Raw genomic sequence first — 25,555 nt, forward strand, 5'->3', positions numbered from 1 at the left:
GAAGGCTCATGAAAGGAACGGCATCGTTTACATAGTCACTTCCAACAAGATTGTCACAACACAAGTCATATGAGCAGCGTTTATTCACTTTCTGTGGACAGGCTTCGTCAGATACTCTCTCAGAAAGTGCGGAATTCACGCTGAGTGAAACGTGGGCTCCTCGCCCTTGAGTTAGAGCAGGGTTTCTGCCCCTGGACACTAGGGACATTCTGGGCTGGCCTGCTGTTTGGTGTGGGGGCTGTCCTGTGTGCCACATGCAGGGTGCTGAGCAGGGTTGTCCCGTGTACCATGGAGGGTGCTGAGCAGTACCCCAGCCTCTGCTAATGGCCATCTCATGTGTGACAACCAAGTTGTCTCCAGACATTGCCCGCCAGATGTGTCCCCCGGGGTGAGGTCGGGGGTGAAAACGGCCCAGTTGAAAACAGCAGCTCAGGAGGCACCAGGACATTTCAAGGGGAAGCGAGAAGTAAAGATCTGTCAGGGCTTGTAGAGTGGGGAGAAACAGGCTGACCAGAGGGCAGGCATCCGTTCTGTAACGACTTCAAGCCTCACGGCCCTTTCTGGGCATGGTGAGCTCTGAGACCGCTACCCCGGAGCAGCGTTCAGCCCCCAGCTCCACGACCAAAACGTGTCTGAACATCAAGCTGGTTTAGTATCTGCACCGACACCACACATCTACGTAGATCATACACTGGGAGGGGTCAGAACCCCAGATCTCAACCTCCTTTGGATAAATTACTCAAAATGAGCTTCACGGGATGTTCCGCAGGATGAGGATTCTTTCTTGCTGGGACAGGGTAACTGGCAAGACACAGCGTGGTTTACAGTCATCACCATGATGAACTCATTTTCCTGATCACGACTCTTTACCATGGGAGTCCGGTGGTGTCCGGTGCGTGCAGCACGGTGTAAAGGACAAAGCAAACGACTCAGATAAGCCACCCATGTCCCCACCCCAGCAAGTTGCCTGCTGTGGGAAATGCTGTCAGCAGGCAACAGAGAGCTCAGGGCCTCCCCCATGGACCGCTCTTCCCAGGGCCACCGACCCCACGGCCAACCGCAGTGGGGCACCCGGAACCACCGTGAGACCACATGGTTCCAGAGCTCCCTGTCAGTCAGCTCTGCCCAATCTTGCTTCCTTTCTGCCCTTCCAGGGACGCTGACACCTAATCTACCAGACCCTGCTTCCCAAATCCATCTTAGCTTCCAGAGAAACCATCTTGCGATGGAGGGAGTGGACAAACCGAGGGTGAGGAGGATTCAGAAACTGCACAGCTCCCCATCTGGCAATGAGGACCACCCCTAACAGGCCAGGTGGAGAAGCCACAGTTCTCAGCACAGGGGGCCGTCCGTGTGCTAACACTCTTACAGCTGAGGGACAGCTACTGCCTGTCACCATGGATGCAAGCAGAGGGGCAGCCAGTAGCAAGAGGCAGAGAGGGCTGAGACTTGGCCCTAGCCCCTGGACTTGTCAACAAGAGTGGTCAAGCTCTACCCAGATTAATCAGCCACTGGAGGAAGGTCTGTCAGCTTGCGAGGGGTGGGGAGGTACCCTAGAACTTGCGATGGGTGCTTTTGGGTGAATGCCCCCAACTTCGAACTCCAGCTTCCTCTGAACCCCTGAGCCTACCGACATGGCCCACCCATCCCTATCAGAACACGCAAGCCCACCTTGCTAGAAGGTAAGACAAACATCTCTCAGCAAGGCAACACTGGCCCCCCAAAACCTGCCCCATCCCCTCTGCTGGCATCAGGCCTGTAACTCGCCTCTTCCCTGAAAGGGGCTGCACAGCCCAGCCAAGGGTGCAGATGGGAGCTGTAAGAAGACACGAGGGTCTGGTTTCTCAGGGAGCCCGACCTGGAGCCCAACCACAAGTAGGACAGGAGAGTTCACTGATGTAGGACCAACTCCTGGGATACTGATTTACCCCTGGTAGGTTCCCAGGAGATGATCTGACCCGGCTGCTGGGATGGCTACTGGAAGCATGAGGGAGGTGGGGACCCTGCTGAGTGAGGTTGAAAGGCCAGGGCTGAGTAGGGAGGGGTGGGACAAGATGCATATGGAGGCCGGGCGCGGTGGCTCACGCCTGTAATCCCAGCACTTTGGGAGGCCGAGGTGGGCGGATCACAAGGTCAGGAGATGGAGACCACGGTGAAACCTCGTCTCTACTAAAAATACAAAAAATTAGCCGGGGGCTGTGGCGGGCGCCTGTAGTCCCAGCTACTCGGGAGGCTGAGACAGGAGAATGGCGTGAACCCGGGAGGCGGAGCTTGCAGTGAGCCAAGATTGCGCCACTGCACTCCAGCCTGGGGGACAGAGTGAGACTCCGTCTCAAAAAAAAAAGATGCATATGGAGCCTGTGGTCAGTGCCAGAGGGAGGGCAGCACAGCCAGTGGGGCCATCCACAGCACAGAAGGGCAAGCCTGGAGTGCTGCCTGGGACTGGGAGAGGCAGAGCGCCTGATCACGGGACCCCACATGACCACATGTGGGAAGTGGCCAGCACAAGCTGAGTTCCATCAGCCCCACAGGTGCAAGGTCAGGCAGGGCCCGCGGTGGATGCACAGCTGGGCTTGGCAAGCTCCAGAGGGCATCGGCCGGCAGCCTAGACCCCTGCATCACCCCCAGACCCTTGCGTACCCGCGCCCTGCCTCAGCTCATACCTACAGCCATGGGAGGACTGCCTGTGACCCAGTGTGGCCTGTGGGTGGGTCAGCAAGCCAAAAAGGGGACAGCAACTTCACCAGAGCCTCATCCAGCAGGCCTGGAAGAGAACGTGGTGAGGAAAATGCCCCCAGTGGCAGATGCACCTGGTCACCCCCTGGTGAGGAGGAAAAGTAGATCAAGGTTAGAGTAACACTAGCCCCCAGCAGGGGTGGGTGTCCTGGACAGAGGCGTGTGGTGGGTGGAGGAATGGGAAGTGTGCAGGTTGCTGTCTCACATTGTCCACCTGAGAGCATCCGCCATGGAGTGGGCACTGAACAGCTTTGAGAGACGGCTGGTGGCCGCTGGCCACCCAGGGCCGGCAAGAGGGGCCTTAACAGCACAGTCTCCGATTTATCAAAGGCTGATGCAGCCACTGTTGCTACTGAGTGTCCAGCCTGCCAGCAGGAGATGCCAATGTGAGTGGCCCTCAAGGCACCATTCCCAGGGAGGCCCACCTGTGGGCGCTGGGCAGCAGGCTGACGGCTCCAACAGGTGTGGGCACACCCTCTGGGTCTCGGTCTGCCTGTCCCACCTGCAGATCCTCAGGCAGCACCACTCTCTGTGGCTATGGAGGGTCTAGTACACCAGCATGGCGTGCCTCAGGGTGCTGTGTGTGACCAGAACACCATCCTCACAGTAAATACCATGTCAGGGGGCAGGACCCCAGAGTCCTGTGGCTAAGTCACATACGGCACCTGCCGCAGCCGCCAGCCTGGTACGGCCCTGGCCTGGCCTGAGAGGTGCCAGTTTGGAGGTGGCTCCATGACGGTGGGCAGCATCTTCTGATTTGTAGCACACACAGTACAAAGACCTTTACATGGAAGGACACGCGGCCTGGGAAATGGGATGGAGGCCGGTGCCGCTTGTTCCTTCCCTGACCCACTATAGCAGGGAAGTGGACAAGTGCAGCGACTCTGAGCCGGACACAGTGAGCAGGCCACAGATCCCTCGCGGTGTTTTAGCATCAGGGCGGCTGCTGAGGCCAGCAGAGGTGGGAGCCCCGGGTGAGGGGAACTAGCCTGGGGAGTGAGAAGGTGAGGAGCAGGGCAGCTCTGAGAACAGTGCGGCACTGGGGGCCACGGTCTGGCCTACCCATCTTCCTCCTCCTCTCTTGCATTCCTTAATTTTAAATGTTCTGCTTTTCGAGAACGTTTAGATGCAGGAAAAATGACAAAAGTAGTACAGAGTTCCCATAAACCTTCACGCAGCTCTCCCTGGGTTAAAACGTCACATAACATCTTATGATGACCAAAGCCGCTGACAATGTGCTATTCACTCAACTACAAACACGATGTGAATTTCACCAGCCTTCCCACTCTTGTCCTTTCGCTGGCCCAGGAGCCCATCCAGGGTCCCTGATGTTCTGAGCTGTCATGTCCCCTTGGTCTCCTCCAGTCTGAGACGGTTTCTCAGTCTTTCCACGTCTTCTTTGACCTTGGCGTTTTGGAGGAGCGCTGCGCGGCGTCTGCAGACTGCCCCACAGTCCGGGCCTGACGTTCCTCATGATGAATGTCATGATGCAGCGCTGAGCTGCTGCACCTTCAGGAGGAATCCCACGCAGCGACGAAGGCTGCGTTCCCCTCAGCGCTTCACGTTGGCTTTTGTCTCATTTCTGTGAACTCTGACCACTCAGGAAGGTGGTACCCGCCAGGTTTCTCTACTGTAAAGTTACTATTTTTCCCACTACAAATAATGAGAGGATCCAAACATCCTTTTTCTCATCACGCTTTTACCCACTGATTATAACATCCAGGTTAAACATTTCAGGTTCCAGCCTGCAAGTTATTGCTGCCTAATCTTCTTCCTCCAAGTTTCTCCCAGAAAGAAAGCCCCTTGGAACCTGAAGGAGCTGACCCCCAAAAGGTGCATGAATGACCTGAATGGCACTGGGGTGAACATGGAACTGTGCTGCCATGATCCCTCCTGGGGAGGCCTGGTTGCCTGACTGCGGGTGCTGCTGTTGGCAGACGGCCATAGGGCGCCTTTAGGGATGCCCTCAGCTGCAGGGAGCCACCTCGTCCAGCGCACAATGCTTCCCACGCATCCCACACCCAAGGATGATGGACACAGTATCACCTTGACCTCTTCCTCTGACTGGTCCTGCTTCCTCCCCATCCCTTCCACAGGTACTGACTACCTGCCAATTCTCCATGTGCCAAACTCATCTCAGTGTCCGCTTCTGGAGAACCTGACCTGTGACACCACCTCCTGCCCTATTTCAAGGACTAGGGAATGAGATGTGAATAACTGCTTGATAAATCACAAGCTACAATACAAACACAAACTACTATAATGAACGGATTAAACAGCTGAAGAAATAAAAACACACAATTATATGGAAGACAACCGTCTAATCCTGTGTAACTTTGCTCCCTCTTAAAATTGCCTTCTCTTCAAAGCGCAGCTTTTAAGTTATTAGGTGAAGAACTTTTCGATTGCAAATTGTTGGTTGGGTTACAGACTGGATATTTACTAACAGTAGATATCAGTGTGAATTATGCAAAGTGGTAGGGCAGGCTCCTCAATGAATGAAGTCCTTTTCTAGGGAATGATGCAAAAAGGGTCAACAACGTCTATGAACCCAAATCTGAACTACAAGATGAAAAGTCCCCACAGAATGACACACTGTACAGCTTTAGAAAAGCAATAACCAAACCAGATTTCTTCAGGAAGCTTTCTAGAATGATTTTTTTTTTAAAGGTACTCACAGATGCTCCTCCCATTATCTTGGGAAACATAACGGTAGAACAGCCATCTGGACTCTGTCCGAACGTAGTATAGGGTGTCTGAAACCAAGCCTTTTCATTAGCCCAAACCACATCGCAAAGAGGCAATATGGATGCTCCTAGCCCGATGGCTGGGCCATTGACCGCTACAATGATGGGCTTCTTAAACTGAATGAAAGTATTCACGAAGTTTCTAAAATGAAAAATAAATGGGGAATTACTCAAAACATTGCATATTTGAGCAAAGGAAAAGTCTATTATGGAATTCAGTTCACCAAGATGTAAACGCTGCGGAAATCATGAAGACCTGAGATTTGTTTAAGGCCTTCCCCAGCAATTGCGGACCCTAGACTTATTTACTACGTGCTGTAAAGGTTTGGTGACAGCCCGCAGCCCACGCATGTGGTAGCTGTCGCTACAGGACCTACATGAAGGCCACAGGGTAACACGCAGCCATGAGCTGCGTTGGCCTTTGCAGGTGGCTCTCGAGCTCTATGAACAACACATCTTGCTCCCCAACCCATCCTCCCTCGAAGACACACTGGGCCTCCCTCGGAGCCCAGTACATATTCTGGGCTTTATAAGACCAATCAAGAAGCTGTCACAGAGGAAATCTGCCAGGGCATACTAAGACTGCCTGCTGTTAAGTGGATAGTAGTGGATTAGGGGTCACAAAAACCCTGGGATCTGGGTCTGGCCTTGGCTCCTGATTTCAGACAGCTCACTGATTATTTGGCAATAACTGCTATTTCCTGAATTTACGTGCGAGTGGACTGAACAGTCTGGGGGACATGGAGACAAGTCTCACAGGCTGGCTCAAGACAGGAGACCCGCAAACAAGAAGAGCAAGCAGCACAGGGCCCAGGCCTTACCCACATCCTGCTCCACTGCGGGCTGGAGGGGACGGCTGCAGCAGGAGTTCGGAGGACAGGGGGTCAGGCGTGGAGCCACCTTTGAGCAGGATGGAGGTTTAATAAATCAAGCTAATGCTATTTTGGGATTTGCTTTAGATCAGGCTGGAAAAGTAGGCTGCTTTTCAATGTAGGGTAGCTTGGTGTCATAGCACTTTGGGAATGTGCATTTTCTTCCCCCGAATACTAGAAGCTGATTTTATGCTCAGAGGTTGTTTCTTCTTAATGATTTCACACAGTAGACAAAAGAATAAACACAAGATAGTCCCTTTAGTGCAGGCTGAGTTCTAGATCAGAAGTGCACCTTTAGTGCAGGCTGAGTTCTAGATCAGAAGTGCAGAGTAAGGACAGCTTTTCACTTGCTGGATTCTAAACCTGACCCCCATCTTTAATACTGAAAATAACAATCTAGAAGCTCTCTACAGTTCAGCCATTTAAAACCAGAGCAATCTGTTCAGATCTTCTCTGAAAATCATGACTCAGCATCTGAGATAGCTCCTCGCTCAACTCCCCGAGATACTGATGGATGACTCATATTTTTTGGAGGGGGCAGGTTGGGGAAGTGAGGAGGGTGTGTGTGTGTGTGTGTGAACAGGAGGGTCAGGAATTGCAGTTTAGCGGCTGGACCTCAGTCGAGCCCCCAAGGTTTGTGGGATCTTTGCACTGAGCAAGAATTAACTCATTCAAATGAATGAGTTGCACCAAGTCTTTCTAAATGAGAGAGCCTAAGGCACTGTTAGAAAGATCACACTAAGGTTTACTGATACAGAATGTCAGACAACCTTTTAAGCAGACTCTTGAAATAAGCCCAGAAGAACTACATGAAGCTATTTCAGTTGTGTTGTCTTTTGAGGATTTGGGGTCAATGACACAAGACGGAAATACATTTCCTAGGCCCAGTGACTGATGACTCATGAAAAGGTAAAACTGCTGAACTGTCTCCATGATAAGGAGCAGCTGTTTCCAAAATCTGAGTAGCTCCACTTTCACCTGCCTCATGGAACAGAAGGCAAACGGGTATAGCCGCTGCCCAGGCTGACATCTGGAAACCACGGATGGGGCGATCAATTAACATAAAAGGGATGATAAAAATCAAGGTAATAAGAAGATAATTCTATAGAGAAACAGCAAAAGGAATTATTTCATATATCCTTGCCCCCCTTGCCCATATATTTGTATTAAAAAATCTGCTTCTAAAATATTAATAGATATTGATAAGTCAAAACTTAGGTTTTAATAGGCTGAAGGCTTTTTTTGGGAACTGAAATTTTATTTTTACTTTTGCCTGGAATGGTGACTTCCCCTGCAGCTGGTGGCTCTTTCTGGGCGGAGTATGAACGAACCAGCATGCTCTGGGGCACAGACCCCCTTCCCTTTTGAGGGAATGGGAACTGGCCATTCTGAATCGTGAGCCCGGAGATGCCAGCAAAGGATGTGGTACACACAGAGACTCGTTTCGTTTTAAAAAAGAAAACCTTTACAGAAATGCTTTCTCTGCCTAGTACAACTTCCCAGGACCATCAAGGCTTAACCAAGGGAGCTGCACATCAAGGCAGAAGGCACCAGAGGCGAGGCAGGGGCTGCCTTCAAGCCTGGGACGGTCCTCTCCCGAGTAGCCCCTGCTTCTGTGGGCTTCAACCAAGTGTGTTTTAAACTTAAAATAAAAATGTATGAACACTCAAATGTGTGCCACGCAATGTATTGAATTTAAATTTGTTTCTTTGGAATTGAATTCAAGGCTGTTGTTGGATATGGCAGGGAAGGAGGTTGATATTTGCCATATAATTAGTCTAAAAAGACTTTATAATTAAACAAAACTCTTCCTTTAAAGGACATTTACTAATTTGGAGACAACAAACAGTTGGAAAATCACATAAGATGTAGGGACTGTCAAGGGAATGTCTGGGGAGAAGGAGGCAGCAGGGACCTGAGGTTGGGCAGCCAGTGTGCTGCTGCCTTTCCATGGCTGAGGTCTCCCTCATTTGAACGGCACCTTCACTTGAAGGATCGAATGGGGTACAGGTCAGGGTCATGGGGCATGTTTACTGGCTCCCTTTGTTCTCTCCCAAATCCTCTTGCCCCTGGGGCACTGCCTGGACAGGCCCCCCGGTCTCCCTCTGTGGGAGGAAGAAGAAACCTCGCTTCTGGGGAGAGAAGTCTCCTGGTCGATGACACCCCGTGGCAGCTACTGGTTCCGGCAGACTTCAGAAGCCCAATGCTATCCATGAACTTGAGATAATTTTGTTTTAATCACCAATGCGCAGAATATTTTTGTGGCAATTACTCTGCAAACTGCAAACCACCAATCCTCTGCAAACTGCAAACCACCAATCCTCGTAACGAAGTTAGCTACTTTAGACACCTGGTGACCTAATACGAAACCTCATCTTCCTGTTTCCCGCTTTTCCCTTGGAAACTTGCTACAATGAAGTCCTTTGCCTCCAAGTTTTAAGGAACATGAGACAAGACACCAGAGAAATGAAAAATATACACAGGAAGAGCTTTTATCCATATAAAAATTAATTTAAATGCAAATAAGAGGAGGAAAGGTTAAGTGACTTTGGTGTAACTAATTATTTTTCTGATCTTGCCAGAGTATATTAAGGAAAATTCACATTGACAAAAATATAGTCACATGAAGAAGAAACAAGTCGGTTTTCCTAAAGTAGGACTTGGCTCTTCACAAGAATATCAATCCAGCTTTTTGTTGGGAGTAGGGAGAGTGGAGTGAGCAGGGAACTGATGAAAATGAACTATTAAAGTGACATAAAGTTCAACAAAGGAGATCTCCACTTAAACCTGACTTGATCAAGCTTTCCTCTGCTTTTACTAATCCCAGCGCCACAAGTCCACAGCCTCTGTCCAAGGGAATTCAACGCTGGAGGGAGGAGTGAGCTGCACCCGGCGAGGCACCAGCAGGGCTCACGAGTGGAGCCAGGGAAAAGTCTACACGGGAAAACGGAGCCAGGACCCAGAAGCCACTGGCTGACACATCTGATTTTCTTATTACCGCAGAGCTACCAAATAGCACAATATTATGTGTACATTGAGCAGGACATTATGGAGAACATACAAAGTGACCATATGAGGTATGGTGGTTTGTATTTTAAAAATAAAAGCTAAGTTCATGGAATTCACCCTGAATGGATAATAATGAAGCTGTCTTAGAGGTGCTGAGAGTCAGCCAAGGATTTATGATACTGATCAAGCAGTTTAATCTTAAACTGAAGAACAAGATGGTCCCACCTAGTGTACCACAGGGATGAAATCCCCTGGGAGATCAGAAACAATACTTAATAAGATTGTTAATAAAATTTCAAACTACTTCTGAAAAAAAAAACACACATATGATAGCCTATAAAAGGCAACTCTCAAAAGATTTAGGGATAACGTCTTAAACACATGTGTACATCATATGAGAAAATACAGTAATTCTGAAAATGATTAAATATGTTATGAAAGACCAAGGCAATCCCCTTCAACCCAGAGGTGTGGGTTCCGGGACTCTTGTGATGGGCTGTTTGGGCAGTGCCCAGCAGAGTCATCTTGGGTGTCTGTCAAAGAAAGACGTCCCTGCCTACCCCGGACTCACCAAAACAGAAAAAACAGCCCCCGCCACCCACCACACCAATCCTGCTGTGCAAGCTCTAGAAGGGTTTAGGTGCTAGAAAGCCCAGTGCCCCACGGGCAGTGCTCAGCTGGAGCCTAGTAACTGCCAAAAGTAGTTCAACTTCAGCCCTCCAGAAATCTGGGATTTTGGAAAAGATCAAATTTATTTTATTGCCATTTTGCAAGTCTGTTTTCTTTCATTTGTCATCCTCTGTAAGTTAAAAAGGCAAGCACAAAGGGCTTATGGGGGCCACCTGGGGATATGTCATTTTAGGGAGGTGGGTAGAGAAGCATAGCCAACTTTCTGGTTGACGACTAGGTTTCATCCATTTCAAATAAAATTCACCTCTGAAAAATCAGACACTTCTAATTATACATAGAGTGATTAGCATGAGGGGATATGCTGTTAGCAGAATTAAATGGTTTTAGAGAAAGTTTTTTGCACTGTTATCATATAGCAGAGGAAAATCCAACAACCAAGGAAACAGAAACATCTCAGTCATATTGTCACATGAAAAAAGCAAGTTGCAAAGCAACGACAGAACTAAATTGATATTATTTATGTGTATGTATGAAACAAATATTTGAAAATGCTTAGATCAAGACATCTATTTTACATCATGGTGACCATAGTTAATGTATTTTATACTTGAAAATTGCAGAGAGTAGATTTTAAGTGTTCTCACCACACACACAAAATGGTAAGTATGTGAGGTAATACGTATGTTAATTAGCTTGATTTAATCATTCTGCAATGTATTTGTGTTTCAGTACATCATGTTGTACGCTATAAGTATATACAATTTTTACTTGTGAATTTAAAAATAAATCTAATAAATTGAACTGAACATGAGAACAAAATGTTCAGAAAAAGGTTGGGGAAGACACACCAATCAATGATGGATACCTTGAGGGGAGGGAAGGAGAAGGACTTCCGCTGTTTATTCCCTACTATCTGGTTCTCTGTCCAGCTGGAATTTAGGATGAACCTGAACAAGAACGTGTGCTACTTGTATTTAAAAACAAAACAAAACAAAAAAACAAAACAAAAAGGGCTCCATGTGACGTTGCAGAAGCATCTCATCAGAAAGCCTAGACAATTTGCCTCGGAGTCAAGCAAATGCTAAGTTATTATTTGGAAAAGATCTTTATTTAAGGATTGAAGACAGAACATACTCATGGCACAAATAATAGGAACTCTGTCTATACACGATCATATACTCTAATCATTAGAACATTCCCTGAACACTTGCTGGGTTTAAACCAACCTTGAAATCAGTTATTTGCCCAAGGCAAGTAGTAATTTATGGCAAGCCCATAGAAAAGACAGATGATTTAATTGATTTGGCTGCTCGTGTCTCTCCGTGGAAGAAGAAGAATATTTTATTCTCGAGGCTTGGTCAGGTCAGGCCCATTCTATCGGGATTTGTACACCAAAAACAAAGCACCCAACCAGCGTTTAAAAAACATCATTTTTACATACCTGATCGCTTCTGCCATTTTAGTGCTTTCTCTTTTCCTGTCATCTGTCAGACGTCGTATAAAATAAATAAAGTCAAGTCCACAACAGAAGACGCTGCCGACCGCGCTGAGCAGTACAAGCTTGCTGTCGTCGGCAGCGGCTGTGCTCAGAGCGCTCTGGACTTCTCTCATCACCTGAAAGTCACCAGAAGTTAAAGTGGCAAAGAATATTTCGGGTGTGAAATCCTAAAAGCATTTTTTTTTTAGACAGTCTCATTCTGTTGCTCAGGCTGGCGTGCAATGGTTTAATCAAGGCTCACTGCATCTCGAACTCCTGGGCTCAAACAATCCTCCCGCCTCAGCCTCCTGAGTAGCTGGGACTACAGGCTTGGGCCATCATGCCTGGCTAATTTGTCAACTTTTTTGTAGAGATGGAGTTTTGCTATGTTGTCTAGGGTGGTCTTGAACTCCTGGGCTCAAGGGATTCTCCTGCCTTGGCCTCCCAAAGTGCTGGGATTACACACATCAGCCATCACGCTTGGCCTGAAAGCATTTTATTACTGGATAATCTGCATCTATGAAAAATGCATCATAGCCTGATATAGTTACTGATATCTACCATGATTTTAATTAATTTGCAAATGTCTCTTTTTCTGTAACCAGAGATTGAGATGCTGGGGATGGAGTAAAATATAACTACATAACTAGAGTATAATTAAAAAGACATGGGAATCTACATTATCTTAGTATTTCTACAGCCATTGCGGCTCTTAGATAAGGCAAGTTGCTTATTATATCACTGGGCATTTCTCCAGTTTGGACAGCAGGTGGCACATTCAAACCAGTTGAAAGAAACTCGTTCAGTTCTACTGTTTCGGTTTTGTTTTGTTTTAAAAACTACCCTATTACACTTGGGACAGAAAATAGTTTGCTGCGTAAGTGCATTAAGTCCAAGTACGTTAGCACAGACAGGTAATTTTAGGGCATAAAATCATTTTAAATGATCTCTGTGAAGCATTTAAAAATAACCAATGAAGGGACTCTGCAGTCTAAAAGTGTACCACGGACCAACTTTGAACTGGTTTGTTATGTGACCCCGGGCAAACACACAGACTTTCTGTAGTTAGGTTTTCTTGTCTGGACAAAACTCAACCTAGCTACTCATAAACTACTAGGACTTCACATTTTGGAAAGGTACAGGTTAGGATCAAATACTGCCAATTCTAGAAACTTCACAAAATTCATGTTCTAACCTTTCCCACTACCAGTTCTAGAAAACTTCCTTACAAGGCACTACCAGCAATGAGCATGCGTGGAAAGCCCTGCTGTGTGTTCTGCTACAGCCGCTGAGGAGGATCTGGGGACTGGAAAGACAGTAAATATTCTGAAGGGACTGGGACCCCTGGGGCACTTATATTCTGTCTGAACAAAGAACCCTTTAAGAATCTGATGAAACCTAAAGCAAGGCGCGTGCACACACATTTTCCACATGCCTTCATGGAGCCCTGTGCCCGCCAGATGAAGAGCTTCCAGGCAGGAGGTGGACCAGAGGCACGGAGCCCTGGGTGGACCCACACCCAGGAGAATGGGGATGGACACGCAGCACACTCCAAGCATCCTGAATTCATGGCCATCAGAGGTGTGACACGGAGCAAAGCCCGCAACTTCTCCTCTGCTCCCTCCCTTCTGGTGGGCATCGGGAGATGGCCCAAAGGGAAGGTTTAGAAAGAGCACAGGAAGAGCCAATTCCGCCAAGCAGGCCCGGAAATCAGGCAGGGAGAAGCGCGAAGCCCATGCCAGCCCAAGAGTGCCTCTCACCTCTGGATTCAGTGAGTTATTCTCTGAGGACTTTGTGGATAACAAGATGTGGGTGAAGCCATCCTGCTTCCTGACCACAATATCTCTGTATCTGTAGGCACTTTCTGTTTGCCTCACGCTGAAACGCAATCGTTTGTCAAAAGGCTGGTCTCTTCTGTCGTCAATAAATTTCCTTTTGCTGGCCGTCACTGCTGTAACAGATGTCTGTATGCTGGTTGTCCCATTGGCTGTTAACGCATCCATGAACGGAGATGTACCTGCTGAGAGTTTGAAATCACAGTAGTCTGTGACGTCCCACCACCAGTTCACTCCCAAGTGTCATCTTTGAACTGGATAAAAATGTTCATTACACACTTAGGATTTAATGTATTCATATAAGAACATTAAAACTTCGAACCTTTAGAAAGCCAAAGTCTACTTTTAAAGCCACTTTTTCTCTTTCAATGTCTGACAAGAAAATCACTCTTTTGTTTCCCCTTGCCTAAAAAACACAGATGGAGACGTACTCATTGAAAGGAGGCTACACAGTTAAGAGATTTTTTTAAAGGACAGAATCAAGAGAGAATGGATCTCGTGGAGAGTGTCTGTTCCAGGTTTGAGCAGCTGAAAGAAAAAAGGAAAATGACTCAGGAAAATACCTTATTATTAGAGCCAAGGCCATCTAGTCGAAACTTCTTTTTCCGAAGGCAAGATGAACTGGACAGACACACGGATGCAGCCGGCCTTCTCTCTGGGTCACAGAGCCGTGTGGCAGCCGCCACTTCAGACCACCGCCCCTGTGTGACACTCAGCAGTTGTTTCTAGCTGCCCTGGGAGGGGACTATCGGAAAGTCCATCTACTTGTCCCTGTTCCATCCTTTTTCAAACAGCCCTGTTAAACAGCTGAAGATAGCTCTCCTCTCTCCCACCACACAAAGCATCCTGCCAGCGTTCCCTCATACATCACAGCTTAACAGCAGCGTGTTTTGCCAGGGTCTTGAGATGGGGTCTTGCTATGTTGCTCAGGCTGGTCTCAAACTCCTGGCCTCAAGTGATCCTCCTACCTTGGCCTCTCAAGCAGCTGAGATGTAGAGGCACGAACCACTGCGCCTGGCTAAGAATGCAAATAATTATCCTATCTACAAGAATTGTCCAGACATGATCTTATGTGGTGATGAATGCACAGAGTGGATGGGGAAAAAAGGAAAGAAATGTAAGAAAACCAGATCGGGCTTTACTAGTAACATCAGCAACGGGAGAAGTTCCCTGAGCACGGAGCATGAAGAATTATGAATCAGAAATATTTCCTCCAAACTGAAAGAGAATAAGCCAAAGCCACCAGAAAACTCAAGAATGGACATTTCAGAGGAGCCAAATAACCTCCCTGGCAAAACAAGCTAGCTGTCATTCAACTGCTGGAAATACTACTTTAATTGCTAGAGGTTTTCTTTTTTTAAATTAAATGTTTTGAAAAATTTAAAGAGGTTATAATACATATATATGGTTCAAGAACCTAAAAATATAAAAGATATTAGAGTGAAAGCCCCTCACAACCTGATCCTATTTGCCCAGGACCCCCTGCCCTCTCAGACACTGGGGCTGCTTTCTCAGGGGCCCCACCAGAGCACCTCCATGGATATACAAGAAGATATCACGGCAGACTTCTCCATCACCCTGGCTTTTAAAAGCACACATGGCAGCACACTAGACACAGGGTTTTGCTATATCTTATGCATTGTTGCCTTGCTTGTACTTATACAAGAAATATACATTGCTACATCTCATGGTTATTCCTTTGACAATATCTTAGAATGGCTTCTCTATCAGAACAAAGCTTCCTGTTCTTTCCAAAAGCTGCGTGGCAGGCGAGGCCCACGGTAGGGATGCACTATAATTCCTTTTCCAGTCCACACTGGAATATGCACTACTATTCAGGGACTTGTCGATATGACCAACGACACAGTGACCTCTGTCACCCCAACGCTGTCAAATCTCTCAAGTTTCCAGAGGACTTGTAGCCTGGAGTGGTTCTAACTGAAGACCTCTGGGTCGGATGTTACCCGTCAGCCAAGGTGTTGCTGAGTCCTTCCAAGGAACTCAGGAAAGACTTTTCTTTTAACCTCCATCCTCTTCCCTACCAGATCCTTCTCTCATCTTCGTTTAAAAATGTTTGGTAATCTTGTCTCCCCTCAGGAGCCCTCTCTAATCTGCTCCTCTCCTCCGTGCCATCCTCCAGTCTCAGTCCCATCACAGCCTCACCCGTCTGCACTCGCTGTCTTCATCTCTCCCTCTGTCCCTCTGTCCATCATTCTTCAACCCATTCAACTGGGACCCAGAGTCCACATGGCCAGGAACCTTCTAAGTCTACAGAAATGGATGCTGGATGGCTCTGAACCTGTGAGTCTGGAGGAGTGGGAAAGGGGCTTCCACAGGGCAGCCTGGAGTTGCTGAGGGAGGAGGCGAGGGAGAAACGCTTGCTCCTCCAGGGTGAGTATCCAGGGGGAGATGTGCACGGCCCGAAGTGCACAACTAGATCAGGGGAGGGAAGTCAGGGCTGGAGAGAGGTACTTGGGGTTGGTGCCAAAAATGGCTAAACTGACAGTATGAGCTCCCAGGGGAAGACTGACACAGAGAGTGAGCCTGCTGAAGCCAGCTGGGAAGTGCTGGGGAGGAGCACAGGCAGAGCCAGGAGGCAGCAGGGAAGCAGGAATAACTGGCAATCACTGGCTTCCTCAAAGGAAGGAGAGCAGGCCACAGCAGTGAGGATGTGTCTGCAGGGGCACGTGCTGCAGAGGTGGAGGAGAATGCAGAAGAGGTAACGTAGGGGGAAATGAGAGGCCACTCGTAAGCGTGGGCAATGCTTCACTACGGCGTGAAGAGTGGAAGCCAGACCACAGGACACAATGAAAGACAACTAAAAATCAACCAATAAAAACACACATGAGCACAGCAGTTGTTGTTAAAAGGGCAGGTGAGAAGACATTGCCACTTAGGTGACAGCCGACAGCAACGATTTCCCTGCCTAAAGAGAGATCGCACCAGGAACAATGCTGTGCGGAAGCAGGCAGAGGCTACGTGACACAGTGCTGGCATGTTGAGACAGGAGACAGATGTGGAGACTTTGGGCATTCTCAGAAGGGGGTTCCTTCAGACTACACATGCCAGCAGCGGGTAATGCCAAGTGAGAGCTCCGTGGGTCTTTAAGAGCTCCGCAATCTGAGCTGGATTTTTAATTGCTGCTGTATCCAAGCACAAAAAGCAGCATCCTGGCAACACAGGGAAGGCCTGGTGCCATGGTCCAAATGCCTGTGCCTCACCCCAATTCCCGTGGTGAAATCCTCCCCAACAAGGCGATGGTCTGAGGAGGTGCGGCCTGTGGGGGGTGATTAGGTCATGGGGGTGGGGCCCTCATGAATGGGATGAGTGCCCTTAAAATGAGGGCCAATACCCCCTGGCCCTTCTGCCATGTGACGATGCAGCAAAAACGTGCTATCTGTGAACGAGGAAGTGAGCCCTCAGCAGATCCTGAACCTGCTAGCACCCTGATCTTAGGGTTCTCTCCAGAATTATGAGGACAATTAACACAATAATTCTGTTGTGTATTTACAAGCCACCCAGTTTACGGTATTTTGTTATGGCAGCCCAAATGGCTAAGACACCTGCCTCCCACCAGGACAAAGCTGGCTGGCTTCAGGTCCGCCCTCCCCACCTCTGAACTGCTCTTGCTTTCACTGTGTCTTTCCTTTCTCTATGTAAAAGTCACATATTCCTGCCGGGCGCGGTGGCTCAAGCCTGTAATCCCAGCACTTTGGGAGGCCGAGACGGGCGGATCACGAGGTCAGGAGATCGAGACCATCCTGGCTAACACGGTGAAACCCCGTCTCTACTAAAAAAAATACAAAAAACTAGCCGGGTGAGGTGGCGGGCACCTGTAGTCCCAGCTACTCGGGAGGCTGAGGCAGGAGAATGGCGTAAACCCAGGAGGCGGAGGTTGCAGTGAGCTGAGATCTGGCCACTGCACTCCAGCCTGGGTGACAGAGCGAGACTCCGTCTCAAAAAAAAAAAAAAAAAAAAAAAAGTCACATATTCCTTAAACCCTCCCAGCAGTTTTCCTGGTGGCTTCCTTCCACCGAAGCAACATTTCTAGGCTATGGAGTCCATGCAGCCTTTATATGTGAGTCTCAGAAAAAGCTCAGCATTTTCTTTGAGGCGATAGTGCCTACGGAACTATCCGTGGTTCTGCTAACTTAAAAATGGATTCATTTTGGCTCATGCTGATCATGACTACTCGACTTGGCCTTCAGCCTCCTGTGTTAAAACTGTGTTGGCTCCTAGTGCCAGTGAGGTCCCTGCTCATTTCAGACTCTGTGATCTTGCTGGAGCTTCAGCGACCACACCCCATCCCAATGTAATTCCTGGCACTCCCAGTTACTCACCTGAGTAGGGCATGTGACACTGAACTTTGCACTATTTAGGTAGAGAAGTATTCACAGCACGATCAAGTCTTGGAGTCCCAGACTGCCAGCACTGACTAGGACCCTGATCATCACATGTGCCCCCCACTCAAGACAATCGAGCCACAGTGTTCTCACATCACCCAGGGTTCTCACGCCACCCAGGTTTGTGCCCATCTCAGGACCTTTGCACATATTCTTCCCTCTGCCTAGAACATCTATGACCTGGAATTCAAATGGCCAGTTTCTTCTGCTTATCTGGACGGCAGCTCAAATTTCAGTGTCTCAGACAAGCCTTCTTGGACCTCCCATCCTAATGCCGGTCCCTCCCATCAGCACTTCATTATCACCCTGGTTTGTTTTCTTCAAAGCACCCCTGAAAGTTATTTCTTTCTCATTGTATTTTTATTTATAGTATCATCTATGTACTCCACTAAGCTGTGTGTAAGAGCAGGGTCCTCACCTGTCTTACCCACCCATCTCCAGTGCACACAACACTCAGTACATATTTACTCAGTAAACTCATGGAAGGGGCCTTCAAGTCCCTTTAGTCCACATCCCTCAATTTAGAGACGAGTAGCTTAAATGACTGGCCAAGTGTCACACAGCTCATTACCTCAACCCAAGCCAAGGATGGTAAGCTCTACACTTCAGAGCAGAATTAGCTGCTCATGACTAAACAAATGGTAATCACTGAGATTTAGAAAAAACCCACCCCCCCACCCCAAACTGTGGAAATTAGTGTGACTCCCTGGAACGATGACTCTCACGGAAACACAGGAGTACAAGTTGCCTCAGTGAACTGAGAGTTCCTTAAGGATTTGGATTCAGAGAGTACCAAGGCTTTCCTAGGATTTATTAACATAAAATTCGACTAGGAAAGAAACCTATTTTAGTATCTCTTGCAGTAATTGATTTTCTTTTAATATGTTCAAGAACAAAAAGGATACCCTCAAATACACATGGTGAATCTGTTAAGTATCACTGCTTCAAAAAGTGCAAGTCTCTAACAATGACTTGTGACACCCACTTCCCACCTAAAGAGAACAGCGTCTGTACTTCTTCACCTGCCACTGATAACTAGGAAACTGAATAAAATACACATAACAACTGCAGCTGCCACACTGCAGGTGCAGGGAGGGGAACCCAGACACAGCTGGCAAAAATGCTGTCTTAGAACAGATGACTTGGGGGAGGCCCAGGAGGCTGTAATTTGTGAGGCATGATATGGAAAAGGAGGGAGCTACACAGACAGAAAGTTCCAGAGAGCCTAGGGATCCCTTTGAGTCTTTGCTGAACCAATCTGAGCATGCACAGGGAGAAATTCCACAAGGCTGGGCAGTGAACAACTTTTGAGGAAAGAACAATTACCAGAAACCTATAAAATGAATAATCTCAAGTTTGCCTAGGGACGGAAGTCCTCATCAGCCAGAGCAGAGACCTCATCAAATACATGAGGCATTCAGTAGAGAGACCCCAGAACAGTGGAAATAATCTAGCTCTAGAATACAGAATACTTAAAACTGCACTAACAAAGCTTCAAAATAAGCTGTGAAAGGATCAAACTGATATGCAACTAACAATTTACTGCCAGAACAAATCTAACACTTTAAAAAAGCATACAACAAAATCCAGCACCCCAAAATGTAAATCACAATGTTCAGTAATCAACCAAAAGTAATCAACCAAAAGACAAGAAAAGAAGTGGGAAAATAGGACCAGTGACTAAATCAGTTAATAAAGACTAAAAATGAGAGATGATGGTATTACCAGAAAAGAACATCTTCAAAACTGTTATAATCTCAATGTGCATAAGGATTTAAAGAAAAACATGAACATAATGCAGAAATGAAAGATTAGAAATAAAAATTTCATTGAATATGTTTAACCAATTAGATACTAAAAAGATCAGGGAACTTGAAGGCACAGCAATAGGCTGTGTCCAAAATGCAGTATGACAGGAGAAGAAACAGAAAAAATAATGAGCCATAGTGCTCTGTAGGACAATGTTAAGTAATCTAGTATATGTGTAATTTGAGTCTCAGAGAAGGGATGTGTGTGGGGGGGGTGTGTATGTGTAAGTAAACTATTTGCAGAAATAATAGTGGAAAGTTTTCCGTATTTAATAAAAACCAGAAGCTGACAGATCCAAGAAGCTTAAAAAATACTAATTATGATAAATACACACAAACCCCAAACTAAGGCCTATCATAATCTGTTGACAATGTGAGAACAAAAAGATTAGATAGAATAACAGAACTCAATACTGACATTCAGAAAGTATACAAGACAGAAGAAAATGGAATGGCACCTTTGAAGTATATGAAGAAAAAAAAAAGTCAACCTATATACCCAGCACACAGGCAGCAGAAATGTCCTTCAAAAACAGAGGAGAAACAAACACATTTCTAGACAAAAGCTGAGAGAGTTTGTTACCAGCAGGCCTGCACTGTAAGGAATGTTAAAAAAATGTTCTTCAGGCAGAAGGAAAATAATACCAGACAGAAAGAAGCCTGAATATATACAAAGGAATAAAGAGTATCAGACCAGTAAATATATGGGTAAAAATGACCTGCACCGACTGCATACTAAGTGTCATTAACTAACTGTAGACAGTAGTCACTGTTTGGCCTCATCACCGAAGCAATGTCTCCCCTGCTTTCATACCAACCTAACAAAAATGAATGAAAACCACTTTGCACATACTACAAAAATATATTAAAGTAGCTTCAAAAAATGACTATTCTTCGGAAAAATATAAATTCTCAAGACTGATCTTTGATGTAGCAGAAACAGAAAAAAAAAAAAAAACAAGGAAAGAGAAAAAATCATTAACGAATTACCTCTTAAAACAGTTTATAGGCTACGCAGGTTAAGGAACAGCTGTGTAGTACCAAATAGCCTCAGAGCACAGAGAAAAGAAAGAAAATTCAATCTGTTTTGCAAAGAAAACCCTGACTAGACACAAGTGCCACAGAGAAAATCACATACCAATTTTACCCATTACTCATGAAAGCACAATCTTACTGTACTAATGGTTAATGGTTTATATAAAGGGCATTTTAAGATGTTGTGAGATAGCTTAGTTCAAGGACAAGAATTGTAAAAATATACTCAACAACAACATTTCTAGATTCTGGGAACTATTTAGAAAATAAACATACATTAAAAAGAAAATACCCATAATCCCTAACTAAAATTAGGAATAAGTAACTTCAAAATTAAAAAAAAAAAAGGAATAAACAAGTAGAAAACATCAAGTTGTACTAGGAAACATAAAGAGACCCTCCCCCCCACAACCACACACACAAAAAAGGTGGGGGGTGGGAATGCCATGATTCTGGAGAACACCAAATACTGTAAAGCTATTTCTCTTTCCGAATTTGAATTCTAGTAGACTTCTGATTAAAACTTCGGTGGTTAAGATTTAGCAGGACAGCAAGACAAGCTAACATTTTTTTGAAAAGAATAATGAGGGAAATATGCCTAACTAGTTGTATATTATCAATCTACACGAAGAGCACAGTTCTAGCACAGGGGAAAATGATGAGCCAGAATTAGTCTAACAGCTTCTATGATGAGGATACATGCATCACGAATCAACAAGCTGGTATAAACCATTCAATAAATAGCAAAAGTCTTGTTTAATAAAAAGCATTAACAGAACATGTGAAGTTTCTAGATGGAGAAGAACTTAAACACGAAAAGGGTTAAAAAATTTGAGTACATAAAAATTGAAAATTTCACAGATGAAAAGCTAGTATTTTTATCATTAAAGCACTAATAACTGCAAAGCATAAAACAGACCTAAAAACACACACAAGGCTGGGCATGGTGGCTTACTCCTATAATCAATTCCACCACTCTGGGAGGCCAAGGCAGGTGGATCACTTCAGGTCAGGAGTTTGAGACGAGCCTGGTCAACATGGTGAAACCCTGTTTCTACTAAAAATGCAAAAACTAGTCGGGTGTGGTGGCGCATGCCTGTAGTCCCAGCTACTCGGGAGGCTGAGGCAGCAGTGAGCCAAGATCACACCACTGCACTCCAGCTTGGGTGACAGAGTGAGACTCCGTCTCAAAAGACACACACACGATGTATACAGCTAATTCGAATGATGGAATGAAAACACTAAAACATAAAAAAAATTGATCTGATTTTTAAAAAAAGACACATTCTTTCTACCTTCAGATTAGAAAACTTTAAAATATGGCAATCTAGGGCTAGCGAAGGGCACATATACATAAATCGGTACATTCCTAGAAAGCAATTGTGTAAGATGTGGCCATCAACCCCTGCCCTTGTAATTCTACTTTTAGAATTTTACTCCTAAAACAGAAAGTATATGAGGATACGTTTTTACACACAAAAGGTATTCAAACAGCTTTACTTTTGAAATGGAAAAATTGCCAAAAGCACTAAACTTTGTGCCTAGCAGTAAGGAAATAGTAAAATCAATGATGGCATACATGTACCTGACTTAGTATTATATAGCTATTATATTTGTGAAGATTTTTAAAAATACAGGTCAATAAGTGCATCACAGCAGCTATCATTTATATCATACCTTACACATGCTGAGCTCCGAAGCATAAAATCTGATTCAAATCCCTGCAGCAGCGCACCTGAAACGTGTGTGGGACCTGCAGATCTGATTCCCACGCTCGTGTCCTTCCACTGCCCATCCCCAAAGTCATACATGAAAAAAATAAAAATGAAAGATAACAAAAGGGGTATGTGGACAGATAGATATCAACAATGTTTCCATGTGAGTTTATTAGGAATGTAAATTATAGAAATGTTAATAATGGCTCTTTCTTGATGAGAGAGACACAGAATAAATCTTATCTTCTCGCTATTTTGTAAATTTTTGCAATATATTACTGACAGAATCAAGAAAGCACTTGAAACTATACTATAGGATAAAAAATCCAGACAGAAGTGTCTGGGATATTATTCTTCACTAGGTAAAGATTAACAGATATTTCTCCAATTATATTTTAGTTTAGAATTGTCTAATCAAGAGTTAGCAAGTTTTAATATGTTTTTAAAGCAGAAGGGTCTCAATTGCAAAAAGAGTTCAAAAACTGCTTTTAACTATCTTGGATATTAATGACCACTGTTGTCTTTGGTCTGAAGTCAAAAAGCAAGGACTACAGCATCTACAGAATTAACAGCTCTCCCTTTATGGAGTTTAATATTTCAAAACATTGTATTTACATATATTGAAAGTAATCCTATGTACCTATACAAACCTTACAATTTTATTCAGATTATATAATCTGCAAATTTTCTTTAAGAACAAATTTTCATATGAACATGGAAGTAAATGTAGGCTTTAAACATCAATACTTCTTTTCTTCATAATGTGTTAAATAAGTCCTTCACAAATAATTGTGAAAGTGTCTTTGCTCCACCTCCTTCAATTCCAATTCCCCATCCATAGGGGTCTCCGAGTTATAAAGGCCAGTCTCATTCTAGTAGACTTCCAATAAAAACCTCAGTGGTTAGGATTTAGCAGGGAGATGGGCTAAGAAATTTTTGAGAAGAAGAATGAGTGAAGTATACCTAACTAGTTGTATGTTATAAATCTACATGAAGCGCATAGTTCCAGTACAGGGAAAATGATGAGCTAGAATTAGTCTAAGGATAGCTCCTGTGATGAGGATAGATGCATCACAAATCTATATAAGCTGGTATAAATCATTCAATATATAGTTCACTATATGTGCTCATTCTTAGCCATCTCTAAGAAAGACACTGATACACCATCAGGACTGAAATCAGGTTTTGTTGTAAAAACAAGTGACACATTAGGAACAATCTGAGTATACTGTGAATTTCACACATTTATGCACAATTGTCTAAGGCAGTGAATGCACAACCGCACCCAGCTGAAACTGGCTAGGCAGGAATACACAAAACACACACAGAACACACTCAAACAGCCGCCCACCCACATCAGGTATTACAACTTTCTGTATGATTTCAGATTGCAGTCCTTCTATTGCTTCACAGTAACCACACGCTGAAACCCTTCCAATGCCCACTTCCACAGGCAAATTTCTGCTGTCCTTTTTCAAGATAAAGTATCATATTTATTGTAGTACTTGCTTTTCTTAACTATTTGACACTTGAAATTGTGCCACTGTTTCTATTAGGCTAACGTGCCCATGACAAAGTTTCTGTGGGCTGTGCCTCTCATCTCATTTGCCCCATAAGCCCTGTAGCTTTTATTGCATGATTTTCCAGTGTGGTGATTTTTAGGAACACATATATCACATTACAGCAGAACTCACTGTAAGTTTTCTTTCTACTGCTCAGTATCAAAGTCATTCATTTTTTGGTTGACTCAAGAAAAAATTTATTCACAGCCATGTTTTAGACGTGGCCCTAAAAATAAAACCATCTAACTTAATGATATGCTTCAAGATGTCATGCAAACCAACCAGCAAGAGCTCAATGGGGAGCGAGGATGGAAATGCTTACTACCAAACACCACATTCACAGAAGGCTTTAAACTCACTTTAAAAGCAAAAGAAAAACCTGAGAACGGAGAAGGTGTAAAAGGCATTTTAGTCCATGAAACATACAAATAATTCCTTGAAACTGCTAAATAACTTCAGAATGCTAGAAATATAAGGAAGGACAGGTGAACGGCAAACCACAAAATGAGAACATTAAATACCTGAGACTCCACAGGCTTAGGGAGCATTCTGAAAATCAACAGAGAAGAACACAAGCTATGGTTCCTGCGATTAAAATGATTCTGTTTTATAGCTAACTTTTCATGGAGAATCAACCCCAAAAAATTAAGTGCCGAAAGAAACGAGGGGACTTTAAAAAGAAAAATAACTACTTTGAGATAAAAGTACCAACTAACGAGATGATGTATCTTTAAATCAACTCTAATGATATTTTCCTAAAACTAAATAAGACTAGCCTGATTAAACCACAGAACTGTGAACCTAGAGACACATAATAATGTTGTATCAGATGTGGCAAGTGCAATGTGCTGCATGACGGCAGCGGTTCTCACCCTGACTCTGCAATGGGATTGCCAGGGGACTTTTAAAAAATGCTCCTTGGAGAAAGGGGAACTCTTTATTAACCACTGTTGGTAGGAGTGTAAACTAGTACACTCATTATGGAAAAGAGGATGCAGGTTTCTTCAAAAATAAATCTGTCATATGATCCAGCAATCCCTTGACTAGGTATTTATCCGAAGAAAATGAAATCAGCATGTCAAAGAGACCTCCGCACTCCCACGTTTGCTGCAGCAGTATTCACAATAGCCGAGATATCAAACCGACCTAAATGCCCATCAACACACGGATGGATAAAGAAGATGTTGGTACATACACACAATGGAGTATTATTCAGCCTTAAAAGAAGAGTGAAATTCTGTCATGTGGGGCAACATGGGTGAGCCTGGAGGACGTCATGCTAAGTGAAATAAGCCAGGCACAGCAAGACAAATACTGCATGATCTCACTCATATGCGGAAGCTAAAAAGTCGACCTCACAGGGAGTACAACAGTGGTTACTAGAGGCTGGGAAGGAGGGGGTGGGGGGAGAAGAGCCAGAGGTCAGTTAACAGATATAAAATTAAAGCTAGACTGGAGGAGTAAGTTCTGAGTGTTCTATGGCACTGCAGGGTGACGATAATTAGCAACAATTTATTGTATATTTTCAAATAGCCAGAAGAGCAGATTTTAAATGTTACCAAAATAAAGAAATGATAAATGTCTGAAGTGATGGATTTGATCACTACGTATTGCACATATATATCAAATTATATTGTACATAATTGTAAGGTGTACATAAGTGTTGAGTAAAAATAATAAAAAATAAAAGGAGGTAAAAAACACTTCCTGGGCCACATTTGCAGGC

At 45.0% G+C, this 25,555-nt stretch overlaps 1 protein-coding gene across 5 annotated transcripts in view; it reads right to left on the reverse strand.

Moving 5' to 3' along the window:
* LOC105487350 (chromodomain Y like) overlaps positions 1-25,555 on the reverse strand; it is a 243,940-nt gene that overhangs the window by 7,247 nt on the left and 211,138 nt on the right. For 4 of the 5 annotated variants that reach the window (XM_071097692.1, XM_011750801.3, XM_071097691.1 and 1 more), the window contains 3 exons: positions 13,232-13,488; positions 11,436-11,608; positions 5,415-5,625 (listed from right to left, as the gene is read on the reverse strand). In XM_071097692.1, coding sequence (XP_070953793.1) covers positions 5,415-5,625; positions 11,436-11,608; positions 13,232-13,488 — 641 coding nt within the window. Of the gene's footprint in view, positions 1-5,414; positions 5,626-11,435; positions 11,609-13,231; positions 13,492-25,555 lie in introns of all 5 variants that reach the window. The other variant, XM_071097690.1, reaches the window with a different exon arrangement.

The sequence above is a fragment of the Macaca nemestrina genome, chromosome 5 (genome assembly GCF_043159975.1).
Source record: "Macaca nemestrina isolate mMacNem1 chromosome 5, mMacNem.hap1, whole genome shotgun sequence".
In the NCBI taxonomy this organism is placed as follows: Eukaryota; Metazoa; Chordata; class Mammalia; order Primates; family Cercopithecidae; genus Macaca; species Macaca nemestrina.